At 37.6% G+C, this 20,923-nt stretch overlaps 1 protein-coding gene across 2 annotated transcripts in view; it reads left to right on the top strand.

The window, feature by feature from the left end:
- The first annotated feature begins 2,078 nt into the window (after positions 1-2,078).
- Positions 2,079-20,923, top strand: part of LOC118925648 (sodium-dependent phosphate transport protein 1-like) — a 42,466-nt gene continuing 23,621 nt past the window's right edge. Inside the window, exons 1-6 of one of the 2 annotated variants that reach the window (XM_036911687.2) lie at positions 2,079-2,171; positions 3,442-3,521; positions 12,033-12,205; positions 17,458-17,691; positions 17,775-17,862; positions 18,234-18,320. In XM_036911687.2, coding sequence (XP_036767582.2) covers positions 3,488-3,521; positions 12,033-12,205; positions 17,458-17,691; positions 17,775-17,862; positions 18,234-18,320 — 616 coding nt within the window. In that variant the 5' untranslated portion in view covers positions 2,079-2,171; positions 3,442-3,487. The remainder of the gene's footprint in view (positions 2,172-3,441; positions 3,522-12,032; positions 12,206-17,457; positions 17,692-17,774; positions 17,863-18,233; positions 18,321-20,923) is intronic. The other variant, XM_036911688.2, reaches the window with a different exon arrangement.

Below are 20,923 nucleotides of genomic sequence, written 5' to 3'. Positions count from 1 at the left end.
TATCATTTTTCTGTGTTGTGGAAAATGCCAACTTATAAATGAAGAGAGCATGACAGGATTAGAAAAATCACCATTTTGCAACTTCTAATGAAATAATGGATCTAGGCAACATTTACTAACAGCTGCTAAGAGCCATAGGTGAAAGGGTTATGAGAACTTTATTAATGGATAAATCATGCTGAGACTGTCTGAACCCACCGATCGATCTTATCTGAGAAGTAAGACAACCTGCTGTCATGAAAGTATTCAGCACCCCTATGAAGCCCTGTATCTAACCAAGCCTCTTCATATGCTAGCAGTGTCTGATATGTAAGGGGATAAGGAAATATATCAAATGACACTAAAAGGAAGCAATTAGCCAAATCAACTTTGAGAGTCACTGTGTAAATTATCCTATCTTGGTATTATTGCTGTTGTTTTTAAGTAACAGTAAATATAAAGTGGAAGAATGAATTGTTATAAAATTAAAGAGACATGAAAGCCATAACAATTAGTGTCATATGTGGATCCTATTTGGATCCTCATTTAAATAAATCAAATTTAAAAGAATAACTTTAAAACAATTGGGAAAATTTTTATAATGACTAGGTATCAGATGATATTAAGGGATTATTGTTTATTTATTAGATTTGCTGATGGCATGTCAGTTATGTTTTTTAAAGTCTTAATGAATTATATATCCATGCTGTATTTTTGTAGGAGAAATGGCATAGTGTCAGGTTTATTTTGAAATACTACAGAAAACAACCATTGGGTATATGGAAACTCAAATGGCCAACTACTGATAATTGTTGAAGCTGGTTAATGGGTACATGGCTATTATTCGACTGCTCTACTTTTTAAATATGTTTTAAAATTTCCATAATAAAATGTTAAATAAGGCTTAATAAAAACAGAATCCAGAAGTGATTTCAAGGCATCTCAGAGAGCAGCATAGTGCTTTAGGGCCAGCAAACTGAAAGATGGTTCCCTTCCGGGTAATCATTACCTAGAGCCAGGGACATTGGTGATAGATGGGAATGTTGTTTATTTAAAACATGGACATTGAACAACTGACCTGGGGCTTTCAATCACTAAAAGGGCCCTTGTGCCAGAAAAGGCCAGCCTTTGTGCCAAACAGGACAAGGAGTGCAAACGTTCTGGACCAGCAAGAAGGGAATCAAAAGGACCTGAACTTCTGACGAAGAAATAATTCAGCTGAATATAACAAAGCATCAAAGCCTCTCAGGCAAACAGTTAAAGGTTTTCAACATTTCTTTAGAGAGAAAATAACTGGTTCAATTTATAGAGCATCTACTTACTATATGCCAAACATTTATTAGCCACTTTAAAACAATAAATATAAAAATAAAAAATGTATAACTACAGAAGACATTGTCTAACTGACTTAAGTAACTGATTAAGGGCTTAGATGTTCCTCTCTGATCAGTAGGTTGCCGTCAATGAATTCCAAGGTAAACGTACCCCAGGTATAGCTACAGACAGGTGGCTGAACCAGGAGAACTTACAGTCATAGCCGGTGAAGCCACTAAGGAAGGCACACCTTTCAGAGGACATGCCTTAATAAAGTATATCTCTCTCTGAGTAGCTTCAATCTCAGGCAGATATGACCTTTGCAAGAGGGAAGGGAAGGGGAGAAGAGTGGTGGTAGAGGGAAGGGAAAAGACGCAAGAAGGAAAGAAGGAAGGGAGGAAGACAAGAAAGAAATAGGGCATTTAGAAAGCCACAGCATTCCTGTCAGAATAGTATTGTTCTGTATATATCCAGTACTGTTGCAATATCAGTATTTTTCTATATACATCGTTCTGTCAGTATATCCAGAGCCATCCTCAATAAAAAATCTTGGGAGTACTTATGGAGCAGGCAGGCTGACCCTCCAGGCAGGGAGACGTGGAGAGCTTGTCTGCTGCGATCGTGAACCGACTGGCAGATGGCCAGAAGGTTTCCAGTTCACTGGACGATTTTAGGACTCACATCCCCTCCTCAAGATTCAAGGCAAGGGTGAAAGGGAAGTTAAAAATTAAGCTTTTAATTTTAACATAATGGTGTCAAAGGCTTTGCGGAATGATTTAGAAGAATAAAAAGAGTAGATCCAGAGATTTATTATTTTTTAAAGTTGAAAGGAAAGTCTGCCTTGAGGAAGAAGGAGTCATTTTTCTGCCCTGAATCAGGTTAGTCTTTCTCATCCACACTACTCCGGAGGTTAATAATCAAGTAACTCCATGTAGGGTGCTAAAAGGGGCCTTTTCTGTTAAAGAGCTTATCAGAGGTATTTAGTCATTTGGGGGAAAATATCTATTTTCACAAGGGAAAGAAAAAACATATTTCTAGCAATGAGTGTGAGGTGGACAGATGTGTGGATAGACAAGGCAAGGGAAGGGAAGGGTGTGTTGTGTGGTGTATGATGCTCATGTGTCTGTGATGTGCATGATGTGTTTATGTGTGTGGCTTCTTTGTGTTTGATATGTGTGGTTTGTGTGTATGTGTTGTGTGTGGTGCTGAGATGTATTTGTGTGGTTTGTATGTGTGTGAAATTAGGTGTGTGTGGTGTGTATGCGTGTGGTATGTGTGTGATGTATGAATGTGGAGTGTTGGTGTGTGTATATTTTGAAATAAACAACAGCCCCAGAAGATGTTCCAGTGTGTGATAATGGTAGTTGAGAAACTGCTCTTTTAAAAATACTTTGCAAATTCCATTTAGGAATTTGTCTTTGGAGCATCTGGTGTCATATAAGCTGATGTGGTCAAATCTCTAGGCACAGAACAGTGCATGATCAGTGTGCATCGGTGCTGAACTCCAGTTGGGAAGAGCTGTCTGAAATGAGACCAGTTCTTTCAAATCACCCACTTTGTTGAGATTTCTGCCAGCAAAGGCAGACCTGGGGCAGTGGCCGTGCGTCCGGCAGAGGGGTGCATGCAGACTATCTGCCTCTCTGTGCAAGGGCGACATTAATAAGCAGATAGTTATCTTCCAGCTCTATTAAAATATTTAAAAAATTAAACATTTTGCCTCTCTATTCCTTTTCTAAAATTCTTTCTTTTTATAATTAAATTTTCTGACCTTTAGCAACCTCCTCCTGCTTGAATAACTTCTTCTAACATTCTTTGCAGGGCAGGTGTACTGTCAATGAATTCCCTCAGCTTTTGTTTGTTTGATAATCTTTGTTTTTTTTGCACTTTTGAGGGATATTTTCATTGCATACAGAATTATGGGTTTCTTGTTCATTTTCTATGGTCTTCAGGTTTTCCACATATTTTTAATCAAGCAAAATACCATAAAAGTGAAATGTCAAAGGAAATGCATGGTGGAGTTGGGTGGGTCCTGGTGTGATGAAGCATGTTACCTTGTGACGCAGGATTTAAGTCAGAGAGGAGTGCTGGGGGGCTTCTGGTCAGTTTCTCCCTGTGTTATGCTGACATCAAAGTGTTTTGCACTTCCAGTGGAGACCAAACCTTTCAACAAGAAGAGAAGCAACTGGAACCCCTTATGCAAATGGATAACCAGGTCCCTCCCAAGAAAGGTAGAAATTATTCTCTTGCCTCATCACGTAGGCTTTCTTCTTCTTGAACATGATACCATAGATTCCAGGTGAGAGGATTTTTTCATAAAAATACATAAGGGGTTTTAAAAAGGCTCAGGAAAGGAGGTGAACAAAGCAATCCTGCTATGGTTTTCTGTTAGAAAAACCCTAAATACAAAGAATCCATGTGCCCTGGTTGTTCTCACTTTGATTCTAATACCCTTATCAGTTTACCACTTGATGAGGAATATCACAAAGAGGCATCTGTTTTGGTTCCATCTCATAAAGGACACAGATTCATGGATAGAAATGAGGTAGGATGAATGTTCCTGAGTCACTGCATCCTTGCACATGAACAGTTATGTATTTTCTGAACATTGTTTTTAGGCACTTGTTTATCTAGAGCAGGGCAAGGAAAGGATCATGAGGAATTACTGCTATTGATTTAGAATTATGTCCATATACTGGAGAACAAAATCCCAGAAGAACGGGGTGGGCAAAGGATTATATACTTTTTCAATTTATGTAAAGGTTAGTGATCTATTAAACTTTTATATTTCTTCTTGTATTAATTTTATATTTGATATTTTTATATTATCCATTTCATCTATGTTCAAATTTATATGAATGGATAAAACATATAAATGCATAAAACGCTAAGCATATAAAATTATATATATATATATTTAATATATGTATATATATCTGTATCACTGATTTCTGCCCTTCTGCCTAACATCTCCTTACTCTTAGGTTCTTTGGGTTTGTTCCTTTGTTATTTTTCCAAGTCTTTTAGTTCTTTCTTCTTTTCTGATAAATATATTCAGCAGTGTACATTTTTCTCTAACTGTCTATGGGTTTGATATGCAGTATCTTACTACTAGCCCCAAGCACTTTAGAATTCTCCTGTGGTTTACTTAAAAAAAATTTTTTTTTTAGTTTTATTTTGGTATCATTAATCTACAATTACATGAAGGACATTATGTTCACTAGGCTCCCCCCTTCACCAAGTCCCCCACACATACCCATTCACAGTCACTGTCCATCAACATAGTAAGATGCTGTAAAACCACTACTTGTCTTTGTGTTGCACAGCCCTCCCCATGCCCCCCCCACTATACATGCTAATCGTAATGCCCCCTTTCTTTTTCCCTGCCCTTATCCCTCCCTTCCCTCCCATCCTCCCCAGTCCCTTTCCCTTTGGTAACTGTTAGTCCATTCTTGGGTTCTGTGATTCTGCTGCTGTTTTGTTCCTTCAGTTTTCTTTTGTTCTTATACTCCACGGATGAGTGAAATCATTTGGTACTTGTCTTTCTCCACTTGGCTTACTTCACTGAGCATAATACCCTCTAGCTCCATCCATGTTGTTGCAGATGGTAGGATTTGTTTTCTTCTTATGGCTGAATAATATTCCATTGTGTATATGTACCACCTCTTCTTTATCCATTCATCTACTGATGGACACTTAGGTTGCTTCCATTTCTTGGCTATTGTAAATAGTGCTGCAATAAACATAGGGGTGCATCTGTCTTTTTCAAACTGGGCTGCTGCATCCTTAGGGTAAATTCCTAGAACTGGAATTCCTGGGTCAAATGGTAAGTCTATTTTGAGCTTTTTGAGGAACCTCCATACTGCTTTCACAATGGTTGAACTAATTTACATTCCCACCAGCAGTGTAGAAGGGTTCCCTTTTCTCCACAACCTCCCCAACATTTGTTGTTGTTTGTCTTTTGGATGGTAGCCATCCTTACTGGCGAGAGATGATATCTCATTGTGGTTTTAATTTGCATTTCTCTGATAACTAGCAATGTGGAGCATCTTTTCATGTGCCTGTTGGCCATCTGAATTTCTTCTTTGGAGAACTGTCCGTTCAGCTCCTCTGCCCATTTTTTAATTGGATTATTTGCTTTTTGTTTGTTGAGGTGCATGAGCTCTTTATATATTTTGGATGTCAAACCTTTATCGGATCTGTCATTTACGAATATATTCTCCCATACTGTAGGGATCCTTTTTGTTCTATTGATGGTGTCCTTTGCTGTACACAAGCTTTTCAGCTTGATATAATCCCACTTGTTCATTTTTGCTTTTGTTTTCCTTGCCCGGGGAGATATATTCATGAAGAAGTCGCTAATGTTCACATCCAAGAGATTTTTGCCTATGTTTTTTTTAAGAGTTTTATGGTTTCATGACTTAGATTCAGGTCTTTGATCCATTTTGAATTTACTTTTGTGTATGGGGTTAGACAGTGATCCAGTTTCATTCTCTTACATGTAGCTGTCCAGTTTTGCCAACACCATCTGTTGAAGAGACTGTCATTTCTCCATTGTATGTCCATGGCTCCTTTATCAAATATTAATTGCCCATATATGTTTGGATTAATGTCTGGAGTCTCTATTCTGTTCCACTGGTCTGTGGCTCTGTTCTTGTGCCAGTACCAAACTGTCTTGATTACTGTGGCTTTGTAGTAGAGCTTGAAGTTGGGGAGTGAGATCCCTGCCACTTTATTCTTCTTTCTTAGGATTGCTTTGGCTACTCGGGGTCTTTGGTGTTTCCATATGAATTTTTGAACTATTTGTTTCAGTTCGTTGAAGAATGTTGTTGGTAATTTGATAGGGATTGCATCAAATCTGTATATTGCTTTGGGCAGGATGGCCATTTTGACAATATTAATTCTTCCTAGCCAAGAGCATGGGATGAGTTTCCATTTGTTAGTGTCCTCTTTAATTTCTCTTAAGAGTGTCTTACAGTTTTCAGGGTATAGGTCTTTCACTTCTTTAGTTAGGTTTATTCCTAGGTATTTTATTCTTTCTGATGCAATTGTGAATTGAATTGTTTTCCTGATTTCTCTTTCTATTAGTTCATTGTTAGTGTATAGGAACACCACAGACTTCTGTGTGTTAATTTTGTATCCTGCAACTTTGCTGTATTCCGATATCAGTTCTAGTAGTTTTGGGGTGGAGTATTTAGGGTTTTTTATGTACAATATCATGTCATCTGCAAATAGTGATGGTTTAACTTCTTCTTTACCAATCTGGATTCCTTGTATTTCTTTGTTTTGTCTGATTGCCGTGGCTGGGACCTCCAGTACTATGTTAAATAACAGTGGGGAGAGTGGGCATCCCTGTCTAGTTCCCGATCTCAGAGTAAATGCTTTCAGCTTCTCGCTGTTCAATATAATGTTGGCTGTGGGTTTATCATAGATGGCCTTTATTATGTTGAGGTACTTCCCCTCTATACCCATTTTGCTGAGAGTTTTTATCATGAATGGATGTTGAACTTTGTCAAATGCTTTTTCAGCATCTATGGAGATGATCATGTGGTTTTTGTCTTTCTTTTTGTTGATGTGGTGGATGATGTTGATGGACTTTCGAATGTTGTACCATCCTTGCATCCCTGGGATGAATCTCACTTGGTCATGGTGTACGATCCTTTTGATATATTTTTGAATTCGGTTTGCTAATATTTTGTTGAGTATTTTTGCATCTATGTTCATCAGGAATATTGGTCTGTAATTTTCTTTTTTGGTGGGGTCTTTGCCTGGTTTTGGTATTAGGGTGATGTTGGCTTCATAGAATGAGTTTGGGAGTATTCCCTCCTCTTTTATTTTTTGGAAAACTTTAAGGAGAATGGGTATTATGTCTTCCCTGTATGTCTGATAAAATTCTGAGGTAAATCCATCTGGCCCAGATGTTTTTTTCTTGGGTAATTTTTTTATTACCATTTCAATTTCTTTGCTGGTAATTGGTTTGTTTAGATTTTGTGTTTCTTCCTTGGTCAGTTTTGGAAGGTTGTATTTTTCTAGGAAGTTGTCCATTTCTTCTAGGTTTTCCAGCTTCTTAGCCTATAGGTTTTCATAGTAGTCTCTAATAATTCTTTGTATTTCTGTTGGGTCCGTCGTGATGTTTCCTTTCTCATTTCTGATTCTGTTGATGTGTGTTGATTCTCTTTTTCTCTTAATAAGTCTGGCTAGAGGCTTATGTATTTTGTTTATTTTCTCGAAGAACCAGCTCTTGGTTTCATTGATTTTTTCTATTGTTTTATTCTTCTCAATTTTGTTTATTTCTTCTCTGATCTTTATTATGTCCCTCCTTCTGCTGACTTTAGGCCTCATTTGTTCTTCTTTTTCCAATTGTGACATTAGACTATTCATTTGGGTTTGTTCTTCCTTCTTTAAATATACCTGGATTGCTATATACTCTCCTCTTAAGACTGCTTTCGCTGTGTCCCACAGTCCTGTGGTTTACTTTTTAACGCAAGGTGAGGAGCACACCCTCACCACATGTGTGGTTTAAGATGCACTCTTGGATAGAACCAAAATGCAGAGGAAAGAGCAGAGAGCCCAGAGCCACACAGATTATCCCCAGGTCTCAAGAAAAATCCAACATTTGTCTGGCTGAACTTCAAAACCCTTACGGATCAATGACTACTTTTTTAAACTCTCCATTTCTCCCCTTTTGTAACTGGAATGTCTGTAGCAATTATCCCATGCCTGTCCCACCATTGTATGGTGGGAGTACTGGGAGAACATAATTTGTCTTTTTAGTTTCACAAGTCCACAGATATAAAGATGTATAGAGAGAGATATAATCCTAGAATGTATTGCCTCTATGTCTAGCCTGAGAGTTTCAACTCTAGGCAAGTTCACTATGGGTTCATTGAGACTAAGAAATGACAATACAATGTTCTTGGGATAAAAGGTTTTATACCTGGCTTTATCCTCCTGGTGGTAGGTCAGGAACTAGAATCATGTCTGCATCCAGTGGTCTGCAGGTTCGTAACCCACCTCTGTCTCTGCCTGTGCCCAGAGTACTGGGCAGAGATCTTTATATAGTGACTCAGTCAATAATAGCTTCTTGCCTGCGGGTGTGGGAGCAGGAGCCTAGCAGCAGGCCAATTACATCATCGAGTAGTTTAGGGTCAGGTGAGGATCCTGCCATAGGAACTTCTATTTTCACCACACTCTGAGAATCTCATCTTCACCTATTTGAGATGTTTAGATGATGATATTTTGGACTTAAAGCAAATAAGATTTTGATGAGATGAGACTCTTAGGAAACTTGGAATGGGTGACTGTGTTTTGTGTATGAGATGAACATGAATCATTAAGGACCACAGGATGGACTGTACCCCAGAATTCTGCTCACTGGTGTTCACATGCATTCCTCCACTCACTTAAGTAAACACTAAGCAAGGTGCTGTTTGAAGGAATTTTGCAGATGAATATGGTCCCAAATCAGCTGATTTTAAAATAGGGAAATTATCCAGGTGGGACTGATCTAATAGCATGAGCCCTTTAAATATTGGTCTAGAGATGAGAAACAGCTGTTAGATTGATAGTGTGAGAGGGATTCAACACAAGGGAGGTCTTTCCTTGCTGGCTTTGGAGCTGTAAGGGGCCATGTGACAGGCGACATGAACAGCCTCTTGGAACTGTGAGCAGCTTCCCGCTGACAGGCAGCAGGAGAACCGCAACTGCGGTATTACAGCCACAGAAAACCAAACTCTTCTAATAACCTGAATGAGCTTGTGTCTCGCCAATTGGTTTCAGCCCCAGGTAAGTTCACTATGGATTCAATGTGACCAAAGAAATGACAGTAAAATGTTCTTGGGGTGAAAGGATTATATCCGACTTTATTCCCACAGTGGCAGGTCAGTCACTAGAACCCATCCCATCCACTCAGAGCGAGTCTGCAGGCAGCAAGCCGGTCTCTGCCTCTGGGCCCCTCTGTCCCTGCAGCTGTCTCACTCTCTGTCCTCATCTCTGCTCTCCTGCAGCCTTGCAGCCCTGCCACCGTGTTGCCCAGAGTACTGGGCAGAGCTCTTTATATAGAGTCAATGACGATGCATTGCCCACGTGTGTGTAGTGAGCTAGCCAACCAGGGCCAGGTGAGAATCCTGGCTGCAGGAACTCTCATCTTATCCACAGCTTGGAAATAATATCCTTCCTTAGAACCTCAGCTGAGAAACTCATTCTGGCTGATCCCTTGATTTCAACATTTGAGACCATGAGCAAAAACCCAACTGCACTATGCTAAAATTTCTGAACTATAGGTCTGTGAGCTAATAAATGGGGATTGTTTCAAGCCACTACATGTGTAGAAATTTTTTTACACAGCAACAGAAAACAAATACACTTTGTAAAGCATACCTATAACAAAATCTTCAACAAACATTCAAAATGTAGAAACATTAGAATCACTTCCTGTAAATGCGAGGCTTAGTGCAATCAGTAATACACTGGTAGTTCTGATCCAATGAGATTATGAAATCAAGGATCTAAAGATAGGAAAAGAAGAAAGAAAATCACTATTATTTACATGCTCCTTACATAGAAAACTTTCCCAAATTAGCAGTTGTATTTTTAGAAATGATAATAACTTTTAGCCAGCTGACTGGATATAGCACCACTATTTAAAAGTCAAATTCATTTCTTTACACTGTCTTGCCAATGGTTTCAGCTCTGGGCATGATCACTATAAATTCAGTGAGACTGAGGAATGACAATGGAATGTTCTTGGGGTGAAAGGGTTTATTACCTGGCTTTTTCTCCTGGTGATAGGTTGCACACTAGAATTATGTCTGCATCCCACAGTCTGCAGGTCTGTAATCCTCCTTCCTCTCTGCCTCTGCCCAGGGCACTGGGCAGAGCTCTTTATCTAGTGACTCAGTCAGTAATAGCTTACTGCCTAGGGTGTCAAAGCAGGAGCCTAGCAGCAGGCCAGTTACATCATCAAATAGTTTAGGGTCAGGTGAGGATCCTGGCCACATATACCCCTTTATCCACATAAACCAACCACAGATAATTTAACAATGTAACCAAAGACACACCAAATTGCCCTCTGTTGAGTTGTAGTAACAAGGTAGCTCTCACTTTTCTTTCAGACTTGCCAATAAATGTACTTCTGGATCTATGGCAATCTGATATGTGATCATAGCTTCTCAATATATTTATTGAGATATAATTATATACAACAAAATCACAGATCTTAGATGTACATTTAGATGAGTTTGACAAATGTATAGACTTGTAAACAAGACTCATAGAACATTTGTGGAGAAAATGAAGGTTCCTATGGCCAGGATTCTCACCTGGCCCTGGTCAGCTGGCTTACTACACACATGTAGGCAATTCCTTGTCATTGATTCAATACAAAGAGCTCTGCCCAGTGCTCTGAGCTGCTGCATGGCTGCAGGGCTGCAGAAGAGCAGAGACTGGAGTGATGGCAGCACAAGGACAGAGACTGAGATGGCTGTGGGGGCAGAGAGGCCCAGAGGTAGAGGCTGGCTGGCTGCACAGACTTGCTCTGAGTGGATGGGATTCTAGTGACTGACTTGCCACTGTGGGAATAAAGTTGGGTACAAACCCTTTCACCCCAAGAATGTCCCACTGTCAGTTTTTCAGTCTCGTTGAATCCATAGTGAACTTGTCTGAGGCTGAAATCCATTGGCAAGACAACATTACGTTACTTTAACAGTCTCATAATGTCCCTTTCCTATCCTTCTTACCTAGAAGAAATTCTTATTCTAATATCCAGCCACATCAATTAATTTTGCCTGTTTTTGAAATTCATAAAGATAGATTCCTAATGTATGCACTCTTTGGTGTCTAGCTTCTTCAGCTGAGAAAAAGTTTTTTATTGAGATTCATCCAGATTATTGAGTGTATCAGTTTTCCTTCCTCTATTTCTGAGTAACATCCATTGTATTACCATTCCACAGCATGTTCATCCACTCCAAACATGGAGCTATTTTGAGTTAAGCTATAAACATTTTTGTGTAAGTCTTTTATAAGTCTTTTGGTAGACATATTCTTTTACTTATCTTGGGAAAATGCCATTTGTTGAAAAAGACTTTAGTCTCCTACACTGAATTGCAAAAGTACATTTATTCAAAAGCATTTGACCAAACTGTTTGGTCTGTTGAAAAATAGACCAAATCTATTTCTGGATTCCCTACTTTCTTCCTACTGATGAATTTGTTTGGTCTAACACCAATGCTACACTGATTATTCTAGATTGAAACTACCCAAAAAGTATATTGTTTTAAATCCAGTTTTAATTTACAATCTGCATATATGAGTTTCCCAACTGGACTATGTATGTAAGTTTGGAGATAAGGTGGTTTCCTTGAGAAAAGGTCTTTGTTATTATTTAAGAGGACTTACTTCCAAGAGTAACCCAGAGCATTTGTATATGGTCCCTTCAAAATAGATAACAACCAAAGTACTTGAAGGACTATTTGATTTTCTGGGATATTCTAGTTGTGATTATATTTAAGGGATGTATAGGATTATCCTATCAGTCACACATCTTCCTACTGTATATAATTTCTCAAAGGCCATTAAATATAATAAAAATTTTAATATTTAGGTCTTCATAATATAATATTGTATGTCAACTACACTTCAACTTAAAAAAAATATTTTAGGATCCAAATTTCTGAGTGGTCCTTCCTAAAGTTAAAATATGTTTTTACCTCAGATGTGTTAACAATAATCACTTTCTTTCCCAGTTCCAACTTTTTGTTCTCTTCGCTATGGATTATCATTCTTGCTGCACTTCTGTAACACTATAATAATGTCACAGATGATATGTCTAAATCTCACAATAGTAGCCATGGTGAACAGGACGAATCCACATGGTTTGCCCAATACCTCCACAAAGGAGCTACTGGATAACATAAAGGTATATCAAAAATACTATCTACAGTCATATGTTTAACATCCTACCTTGCTAAGTTGTACATGTAAGGATTAAATGTTATCATAATTGATATGACAGTAAAAATTAGAAAAAGAAGCTCAAGTCTTGAGCTTCCTTGCTATAATAATCCAAGTAAATATTTTCCATGATTAAAGTACACCTCAATATTTGTGAAAGGCTTTGTTGTGTGACTCCTATGTAAAGAAGAATAAAAACCAAAAGTTAGGGCCTCTTTAGAATTGAGAAGTTTGGGCAAGAGAAAAAAAAGGAAACATTTTAAACAAGAAATGGAAGTCAAGACACATTCATTTTCTTTTTAAGTTTTGAACATGTAGATATTTACATGTCTCATTAGTTTCATCTCTGGTTGATTAGTGGTTGACTTATTAGAAGATATAGTACAGGAAAAGATGGAAATGAGTGGAAAGAATATTTTTTCACTATATTTTTCCTATGTTTCCTTATGATCATACAGGTTAATATGAACCCATTTTCTTATCTTCACCCCTTTCTACATTAAAAATAACACTCTATATCCAATGTACTACACCTTGATTTTTTTCTACACAATCATCAGAACCAGGCTCAGATATAATACAGAGGCAGGAATCCCCAGACAAAGAATTTAAAATAACTATAATTAATCTGTTAGAGGCAGTACTGGAAAAAGTTGGTAATACACAATACAAGATGGGTAATCATGGTAGAGAGATGGAAACTATAAGGAAGAATAAAAATAAATACTAGAAATCAAGTCAACTGTAACAGAAATAAAGAATGTCTTGATGGGCTCATAAGCAGTCTCAATACAGCTGAGGAAAGAATCACTGAACTTGGATATAAGTCAATTGAAAATTCCCAAGCTGAAATGAAATAGAATGGAGGAAAAAACACTTAACAGAACATTTCAGAATGGTGGACAATATCAAAAGATGTAACATATGCATGCTGGAATACCAGAAAGAGAAAAAGGACAGTGAGAAGAATAAATATTTGAAAAATTAAGGGCCGAGAACTTTCCCAAATTAATGGCAGATGGCAAACCAAAAATCCAAGAAGCTCAGAGAACACCTAACAGGACAAAAACCAAAATGAAGAAAGGAGAACCTCTTGAATGAAGCCAGAGGAAAAAAACACCTTACCTACAGAGGAACAAGGATAAGAATTATGGAAGACTTCTTACAGAAACCTTTCAAACAAGAAAAAAGGAATGAAATATTTAAAGTGTTCAAAGAAAAAAAACCCCATAAAGCTAGAATTTTATATCCAAATAAATTACTTAAAAGTGAAAGAGAATAAAGATTATTTCAGGCAAATAAAAACTGAAGGAATTCATTGCCAGCAGGCCTACCAGCAAGAAATGTAAAAAGTTGATAGATTTTAGTCCAACTGTATCAATAATGATTTTAAATGTAAATGATCTACAAATACTAGTTAAAAGACAAAAACTGTAATATTTGATAAGATCTCAAAATATAGCATCTACCAAAAACCCTCACTAAATATAAAGACTCAGATAGATTAAAAGTAAAGGGATGAAGAAAAATGCAAACATGCAACCATGCAAACACTAATCAAAACAATGTTGAAACAGCTATATTACTCTGAGACAGAAATTTATATAAAAATTAAAAAGGAGAATATATAGCAAGGAAGATTATCAGAGATAAAGAGGGCATTACCTAACGATAAAGTGGCTAATTCTACAAGAAGACATAATAGTCCTGAACGTATATGACCTCAACAACAGGGCAAATATATCCCTAACAAATAGCAAATACAGAAGGCAAAAACTACTAGAACGGAAAGGAGAAATAAACAACTACACAACGGGTAAATGTTTGTTACATCTGCTCTCTGTTTCCTTTCTTTTTTGCATTCCCCTTTTTACCTTCTTTTGGTTAAACTGACCATTTTATATGATACAATTTTATCTCATTTTAATGTATCATTTATACTTAAAAAACCTGTGTTTGCATTTGCCCAAGGGTTTACAATATACATTTTTAAAATAATCTAAATCTACCTTCACATAATACTATACTGCTCCATATGTAGTGTAGGTACCTTATAACAGAGTATTCCCGATTCTGCTCTCCCATCTCATATGACCCTACTATTATTCATTTCACTTATCCACATGCTACAAATACCCAATACATGATAACATTATTGCTTTAAACAAATGATTACCTTTTAGATCAATTCAAAATAAAATAATTTATACCTTCATTTGTTTTTTCTGATGTTCTTCCTCTTTTTATGCACATCCTTATGTCTGAGCTATATCATTTCCTTCTGCATGAAAAACTTTTATTAAAATTTGTTTTGTGGATCATGCTTTTGTTTTTACATCAAAGAACTCTTTGCATAGACCAAGTTCAAAAAAAATTCTGCTGTTTTCTTCCAGAAATTTTATGATTTCAGGTTTACCCTTATGGTAATGATTTTACATCAGCTTTTATGATTCATCTTGATTTAACTTTTGTATGTGTTGTGTTGAAGAGTCCGTGTTACATGTGGCTATGCTATTGTTCTAGCACCATGTGTTGAAAAGACTCCTCTTTCCCCAATGAGATGTCTTTGACTGTTGAAAAATCAGTAGTTGTAAGACTAATACTCCCTACCTGACTTGAGACTTGTCATAAAGTTATACCAATCAAGAGAAAGTGATATTAGCATAAAGATGGAAAAACAATCAATGAAATATAATGGAAAGTTCACAAGTAGATTTATACATATGAATTACTTTCATGATCTACAAAGGAACAAACGTTAAATTGGAATCCATCAAAATTCAAAAGCCATCGTTAAGAAAATGAAAAGACAAACCAGAGACAGGGGTCAAAGTCTGCAAATTGTACCTAACATTGGAATTCTATTAAACTCAATAAAAATGAAACAAAATGCCAAGTACTAAAACAGGAAAAAGTTCTGAACAGACAGTTCACCAAGGAAGATACACAAATGGTAAATATCGACGTGCAAAGATGCTCCACATCATTAGTTATTAGGGACAAGCAAATTCACAAAGGTTTATTACTCCACATCAATTTAAATGGCTGAAATTATAGACTGCACATATATAATTGTTGGTGAGAATATTGAGGAACTGGAAATCTTCACTGTAGTGAGAATGCAAAACGGTACCACCACTTTAGTCAAGTATGCACTTACCATATGATCCAGCCATTCCACTGTGAGGTATTTACTGAAGAAAAATGAAAACATATGTTCATACAGAGACTTGTACATAAACTCTCATAGTAATTTTACTTTTAATGGCCCCAAACTAGAAATAACAAAAATGTTCGTCAATAGGTGAATGAATGCACAAACTATGGTACATCCATAAAATGAAGTACTATTTAATTTAACACTAAAAAGGAATGAACTATTGATATTCAACAACAGAATGAAACTCTAAATAATTAGCCTAGTAGAATAAGCCAGAAAAAAGAAGACTCCGTTTATGTAAAACTTCTAGAAAATGAAAACTAAGTCATGTGATAGGCAGCGCATCAGTGACAGGAGAAGAACAGAAGGGAGGCATTCCAAAAGGTGAAAGGATGCTTTTGGAAGTGAAGAATATATTCATCATTTGATTGTGGTGATGGTTTCATAAGTATACACATATTAAAAAAATTATCAGGTTAGATGCTTAAAGCCAAAGATTGAATATGCAGTTTATTTTGTCAATTGTACCTCAAAAATCTGTTTAAGTCAAAATTTTTTTCTTGAATTTTACTCTTCAATATTTGTAGTATTCCATTGCTCTGGTTTAAATATTGAGAAACTTATTTTCTAGAGAAATGGCTACTCAAAGAGTCTGTATTTTAGATCCTTCATTGTAGCAATAAAAGAGGAGCTTAAGCTATGTAGCCTGGAACATTTTTCTGGCACATTCACCCTACTCTGGAACCTTCTGCTATAATCTAGGAAAACTGATCTCTTTCAAATATGAGTCACAGACAAGGAATTCTCTTTGTTGCTATATAAAATATAGATTTAAGAAATGAAGAAATAAAGCACTTAATTGTTCCAAATTATGAAAGGTCTCTGAATATTGGTTCCACAAAGCAGATCTAAATCATAACCAGAAATTACAAAATTACAAAATGAACCTGAGAACTTGTGAAGCAATTATAGCTGCGGAAGGAACACCACAGTGCAGTACATCCAAGGACTCAAAGCAGAGATGGCCTGGTGATGGGCTCTGCTCAGCCCGTAGATGAATGAAGAAAAAGTAAGTTGACAGAACTCAGAAAAGGATTATAAAAGAGCAAGAGAGTATGCTTTAGAAAAGAAGACAAAGTAACAGGGAAAACCAGAGAGAGTAGAAACACAAAGGGCATTGTAAAGGATAGAGCATAGGAAAGAAAAAGAAGAAAGATAAGAAAGGAAGTATCTTTTAGATAAGATACTTCTTATGTAAAAGTTTAGAGGAGGGGACTGTCTTAAGTGCTTCCAAAGAAGCTTTATCCGGTCCTCACCTACTACCATTAGGGTTTCTACCTGTTCAATGAGTCCAAAAGCACATGCAACTTCCTCCCCATAGTCTTAGCTATAAAATCAATATTCAGAATATCTTCTATAAACTTTAACAATCCAACAAAACTAGAGAAGGCCCCTAACATAGGAAATGACAGAGGAATCCACTCCCTTGAAAGACATGAAAAGATGCTGCATCAGAGCAAAAGAGGAGAAATGGCCTTTTTCCTTCGCTGTCCCAACCAATTATTTCCACAATTCAGTCAAAGAACTTCTCTTCCTGGTTTGATCTCTCTACTGCTATTTTCCTCTCTGGGAGCAGTGTGTATGTGGGGAAACGTTTTGTGAGTGAGGTTAACTTATCGGAAGAGTCAGAAGAAGAGAGGAAGCAAGAGGGGATCAACCATCACCATGGACGTTGTCCTATGCAGTCCTCGGTTTATATGTACTTAGCAACACTCAAGAAACAAGTACTAAATGTCTAGGCTGTGACAGGTACTGGGGTACATATGTTGCCCTTAACTGTAAGGACTTTGCATGACAGTTGAGGATACAGCAATTAAAGGTTATTATACACAGAAAATGATGTTTTAAAGGAATAAAAGGTCCCAGACAGAGAGTATCAGGCAGAGGGCGCTACTTCACACGGGGTGACCCAGAAGACCAGTTGCCCCGCATCCCTGAACATCACGGTCAATCACCAGCATGCGGAGTGGCTGAACATGTCTGCTCTTTTCTTTCAGAACCCTGTGTATAATTGGAGCCCTGAAATCCAGGGGGTCATCTTCAGTTCTATCTTCTATGGTGTACTTTTCACCCAAGTTCCTGTTGGATACTTATCTAGAATATACTCCATAAAGAAAATGGTGGGCTCTGCGTTATTCCTCAGCTCTCTTCTTTGCCTGTTCATCCCACTGGCAGCTGAAATTGGAGTCACTTTTGTTATCACATGCCGAGTAGTCCAGGGGGCAGCCCAGGTATTAAGAAATGAAAAAACTGAGCAGGGCTTAAATTCACAGGAAGTGTCAGAGATCAAATGTCCTAATCCTTTTCATTTCAGGGGACAGTGTCCGCAGCTCAGCATGCAATATGGATCAAGTGGTCTCCACCTTTGGAACGAGGCCGACTTACCTCTGTAAGTCTATCAGGTAATGACCTACAGCCTAGAAGAGTTGAATACCATTGGCATCTCATTGTATCATGTTCTTCCCTAGAACCATAAGAAATGTGTGTATTTTGAACTGTCAAGGACTTTGGAAAACCATCAACCAGCATCCTCATTTTAAAGATATAGAAAGTACCTAGAATGGAGAAGAGGCTTCCTTCTCTCAAATAACAAAAAAAAAAAAAAAAAAAGAGAGAGAGAGAAAGGCAAATATTTTATTCTTTTTTCCTGCTCAGTGTTATGGTATAGAGATTTATTTCACTGGAAATTGTTCATTGCTACTATGAGGCAACATCATCACTATTTTCAGAGGCCTACGTTCATTAGGGATGTGTTTTTGTGCCTCCTGATTAGGATTCCTGCTGGGCTCCTTCACTGCCCTGCTTGCAACTGGATTCATCTGTCAATCTCTAGGCTGGCCTATGGTCTTCTATATTTTTGGTGAGTCTCTTTATATAAAATTCCTGTCATTATTCAGAATTTAGGAAAAATTAAAAATAACACCCAGATACAACATAATTTATATGAAGATAACAATATTAAAAATTGTAAATTACATTGAAGGAAAGAGATAAGTCAACATCCATTAATTTCTTATGACAAGGCATTACACTCAGACCTGCACAAGCATTACTGTGCATAACATTCTCAATTCTATAATATAGATTTTAAAGGCCCAGGCCCCTCTGAATGGGGAAACTCTTGAAGAAATGGATGATCAGAATAGAACCCTGTTTAGATTTCAGGAAGGTAATACAATGAGCATACTATTTATACCTAATACCCCAAGCATGGTCCATTAATTTCTGACATAAAATATGAAATCCTTACAAACAGGAATAAATAAGAAACTGTGAAGGACTGGAATTTCCAATAAGTTGGAAAATAACTTTGACTTTCAGATCATGGTTTCAGATCCATGGATAAGAGACTATAGATGGATATTATTATGCCCAATTGACAGGTGAGGAAATTTACAGAAGCTTAATTCAGAAGGATTTATTTACAAAGTGATTAATTAAAAAGGTAAGAGATGTGGCAGAATCATAAGGATAGTGCAGTAATCTGGAGTTAGCAGCATGGAAGCTATATTACCATCTCTAGGTCCAAAGGGCCAAGCAGGGGAGTAGTTATAGGAATACATTAGGAGACAGTCCTGTAGAGAAGGCTGAGGATCGATGCTTTTTCATAAAAAAGCATACAGACTGAGGCAATGTTAGGAAGGAGATAACTAGGGGAAGAGACCCTAATCTCATTCAACCCTCTCATCGTCTGCTAGGGCTTTCTGTTGGCCAAATCTCTCTAGAAAACAAAGGACATGGTGGCCTGTTGATGTTTGTTCAAGTGAGCCATCTTTGGCCAAAGCCACAGAGGGTAGACAGTAGGTGAAGAAGGACAAACAGAAGACATCCAATGCACACAGTGAGCAAATGGCAGAGCCGTAATGTGAAAACATGTCTTCCATCCTCAAAGTTTCATTGCTGTGTTCATCACTATTATTAGTCATCAGTAGTAAGTAATGATCAGTATAGTGATGGTATACACAAACCCTGTACCAGAAAAGGAGCCAAATACACTGGGACTGTCTAGCAAGGTGAAAAGAAAACTTGAGAAAGCATGTCTTATAGGACTGTCATATCAGAGAAATGCATACCTGCTCAGCATTATAACATTAAAACTAGTATGCAGAAATCACAAAGAGGTGGAGTTGCAGCTCTATTTAAGAAACAATTGTGAATAATTAATGCTGACCAATATTTCTGATCAATGGCTGGATGGCCTCCAACGTTCATATTGTACCCTATTTCAACGTCACACACATGTGTGCAGCAACATACATTCGCAGTCACTGTGGGTGGCTCCGTGAGCCTCAAACAAAGGGACTATACATCATACTACAGGGACATCTCTACCAAGAATTGCTTCATATGCTTTCTGTTTCACTTAGAATAGAGGAAAAGGGCTCAGATGGCACCAGGGCAGGTGTGTAGGCATCTGCCTCCACAGCTCTTGCAATGAGTTACATACGATGCTCTTACACGTCCAGTGACCCCACCAAGCTGATGGTAAAAGCAAGTCTAAAACCAAGATTTATTATTATTATATTTTGCTTTACTTGAATTTTCCTCCCAATAATGTTAAATATATCTGAATCCATACTATTTTAAGGAATAAAATAATGTCTGCGTTCAGGCAGCTGATAATCTGGAGAAAATACCAAAATGAGCAAACTGGATCACACACTCAATGGCCTGGCTCTTCTGCCGTTTCCACAAAGACTGTATCAAACTACTCTCCTCAAACCTCTAAAATGGCTCCCTTTCCCCTGCTTTCTCTTTCAAGTTACCTTCCTTTAAGCAGTCAAAATTATTGCATAACCTGTCTGTATCCACTGCCCCCATTTCTTCGCTTCCCACTCTCCTTAACTTATATCTGACTAGTGTCAGACCCACTCTACCATCAAGACGGCTTTTGCCAAGATTACTTATGGCTCCCAGCAGAGCTGCTCTGAGGCTTGGGCAAGAGGGCCTTTGCTCTGAATGCCACACTGTAGAGAACCCATACTGGCCCACCTCCAGCCAGGCCCTCTTCATAGGTCAGGGATTCTGCAGGGTCAAGATTATAAGTTCATCAGAACTATGACCCTCTTTCTAGTCATCATTGCCAGAAATTTTTGCTCAAATACAATCAAGGCTTTTTCAGACCTGGCAGAACTCTTCAACGCATTCATGAATTGAGGCTTTGCTGAGGGGAATAGGCAAAATTATTTGCAGAGGATGTAGATGGAGCATAATGGGGAAGGTAAGAATTACTGTACATACCCAATCAAAACTTCGAGTGGTGTGGGAATAGATCTGGATAGGAACAGAAGAGGTCAAACCTTAAACCACAGCGACCAGAGATTTGTGGCCAGTGGAACCTAAGAATTCTAAATTTAAACCCCACTTCCCAGGTCATATTTTTCCTCTGGCCTCTTCCAAATTTTGTCTTTGATTTTCTGCAGTTTGACTGTCATAAGCCTCAGCATACATTTTTTAAATATA

Source organism: Manis pentadactyla, chromosome 16, assembly GCF_030020395.1.
Source record: "Manis pentadactyla isolate mManPen7 chromosome 16, mManPen7.hap1, whole genome shotgun sequence".
Lineage (NCBI taxonomy): Eukaryota > Metazoa > Chordata > Mammalia > Pholidota > Manidae > Manis > Manis pentadactyla.
Note: the sequence above shows the minus strand (reverse complement) of the source record. Positions and strands in the feature narration are given on the sequence as shown.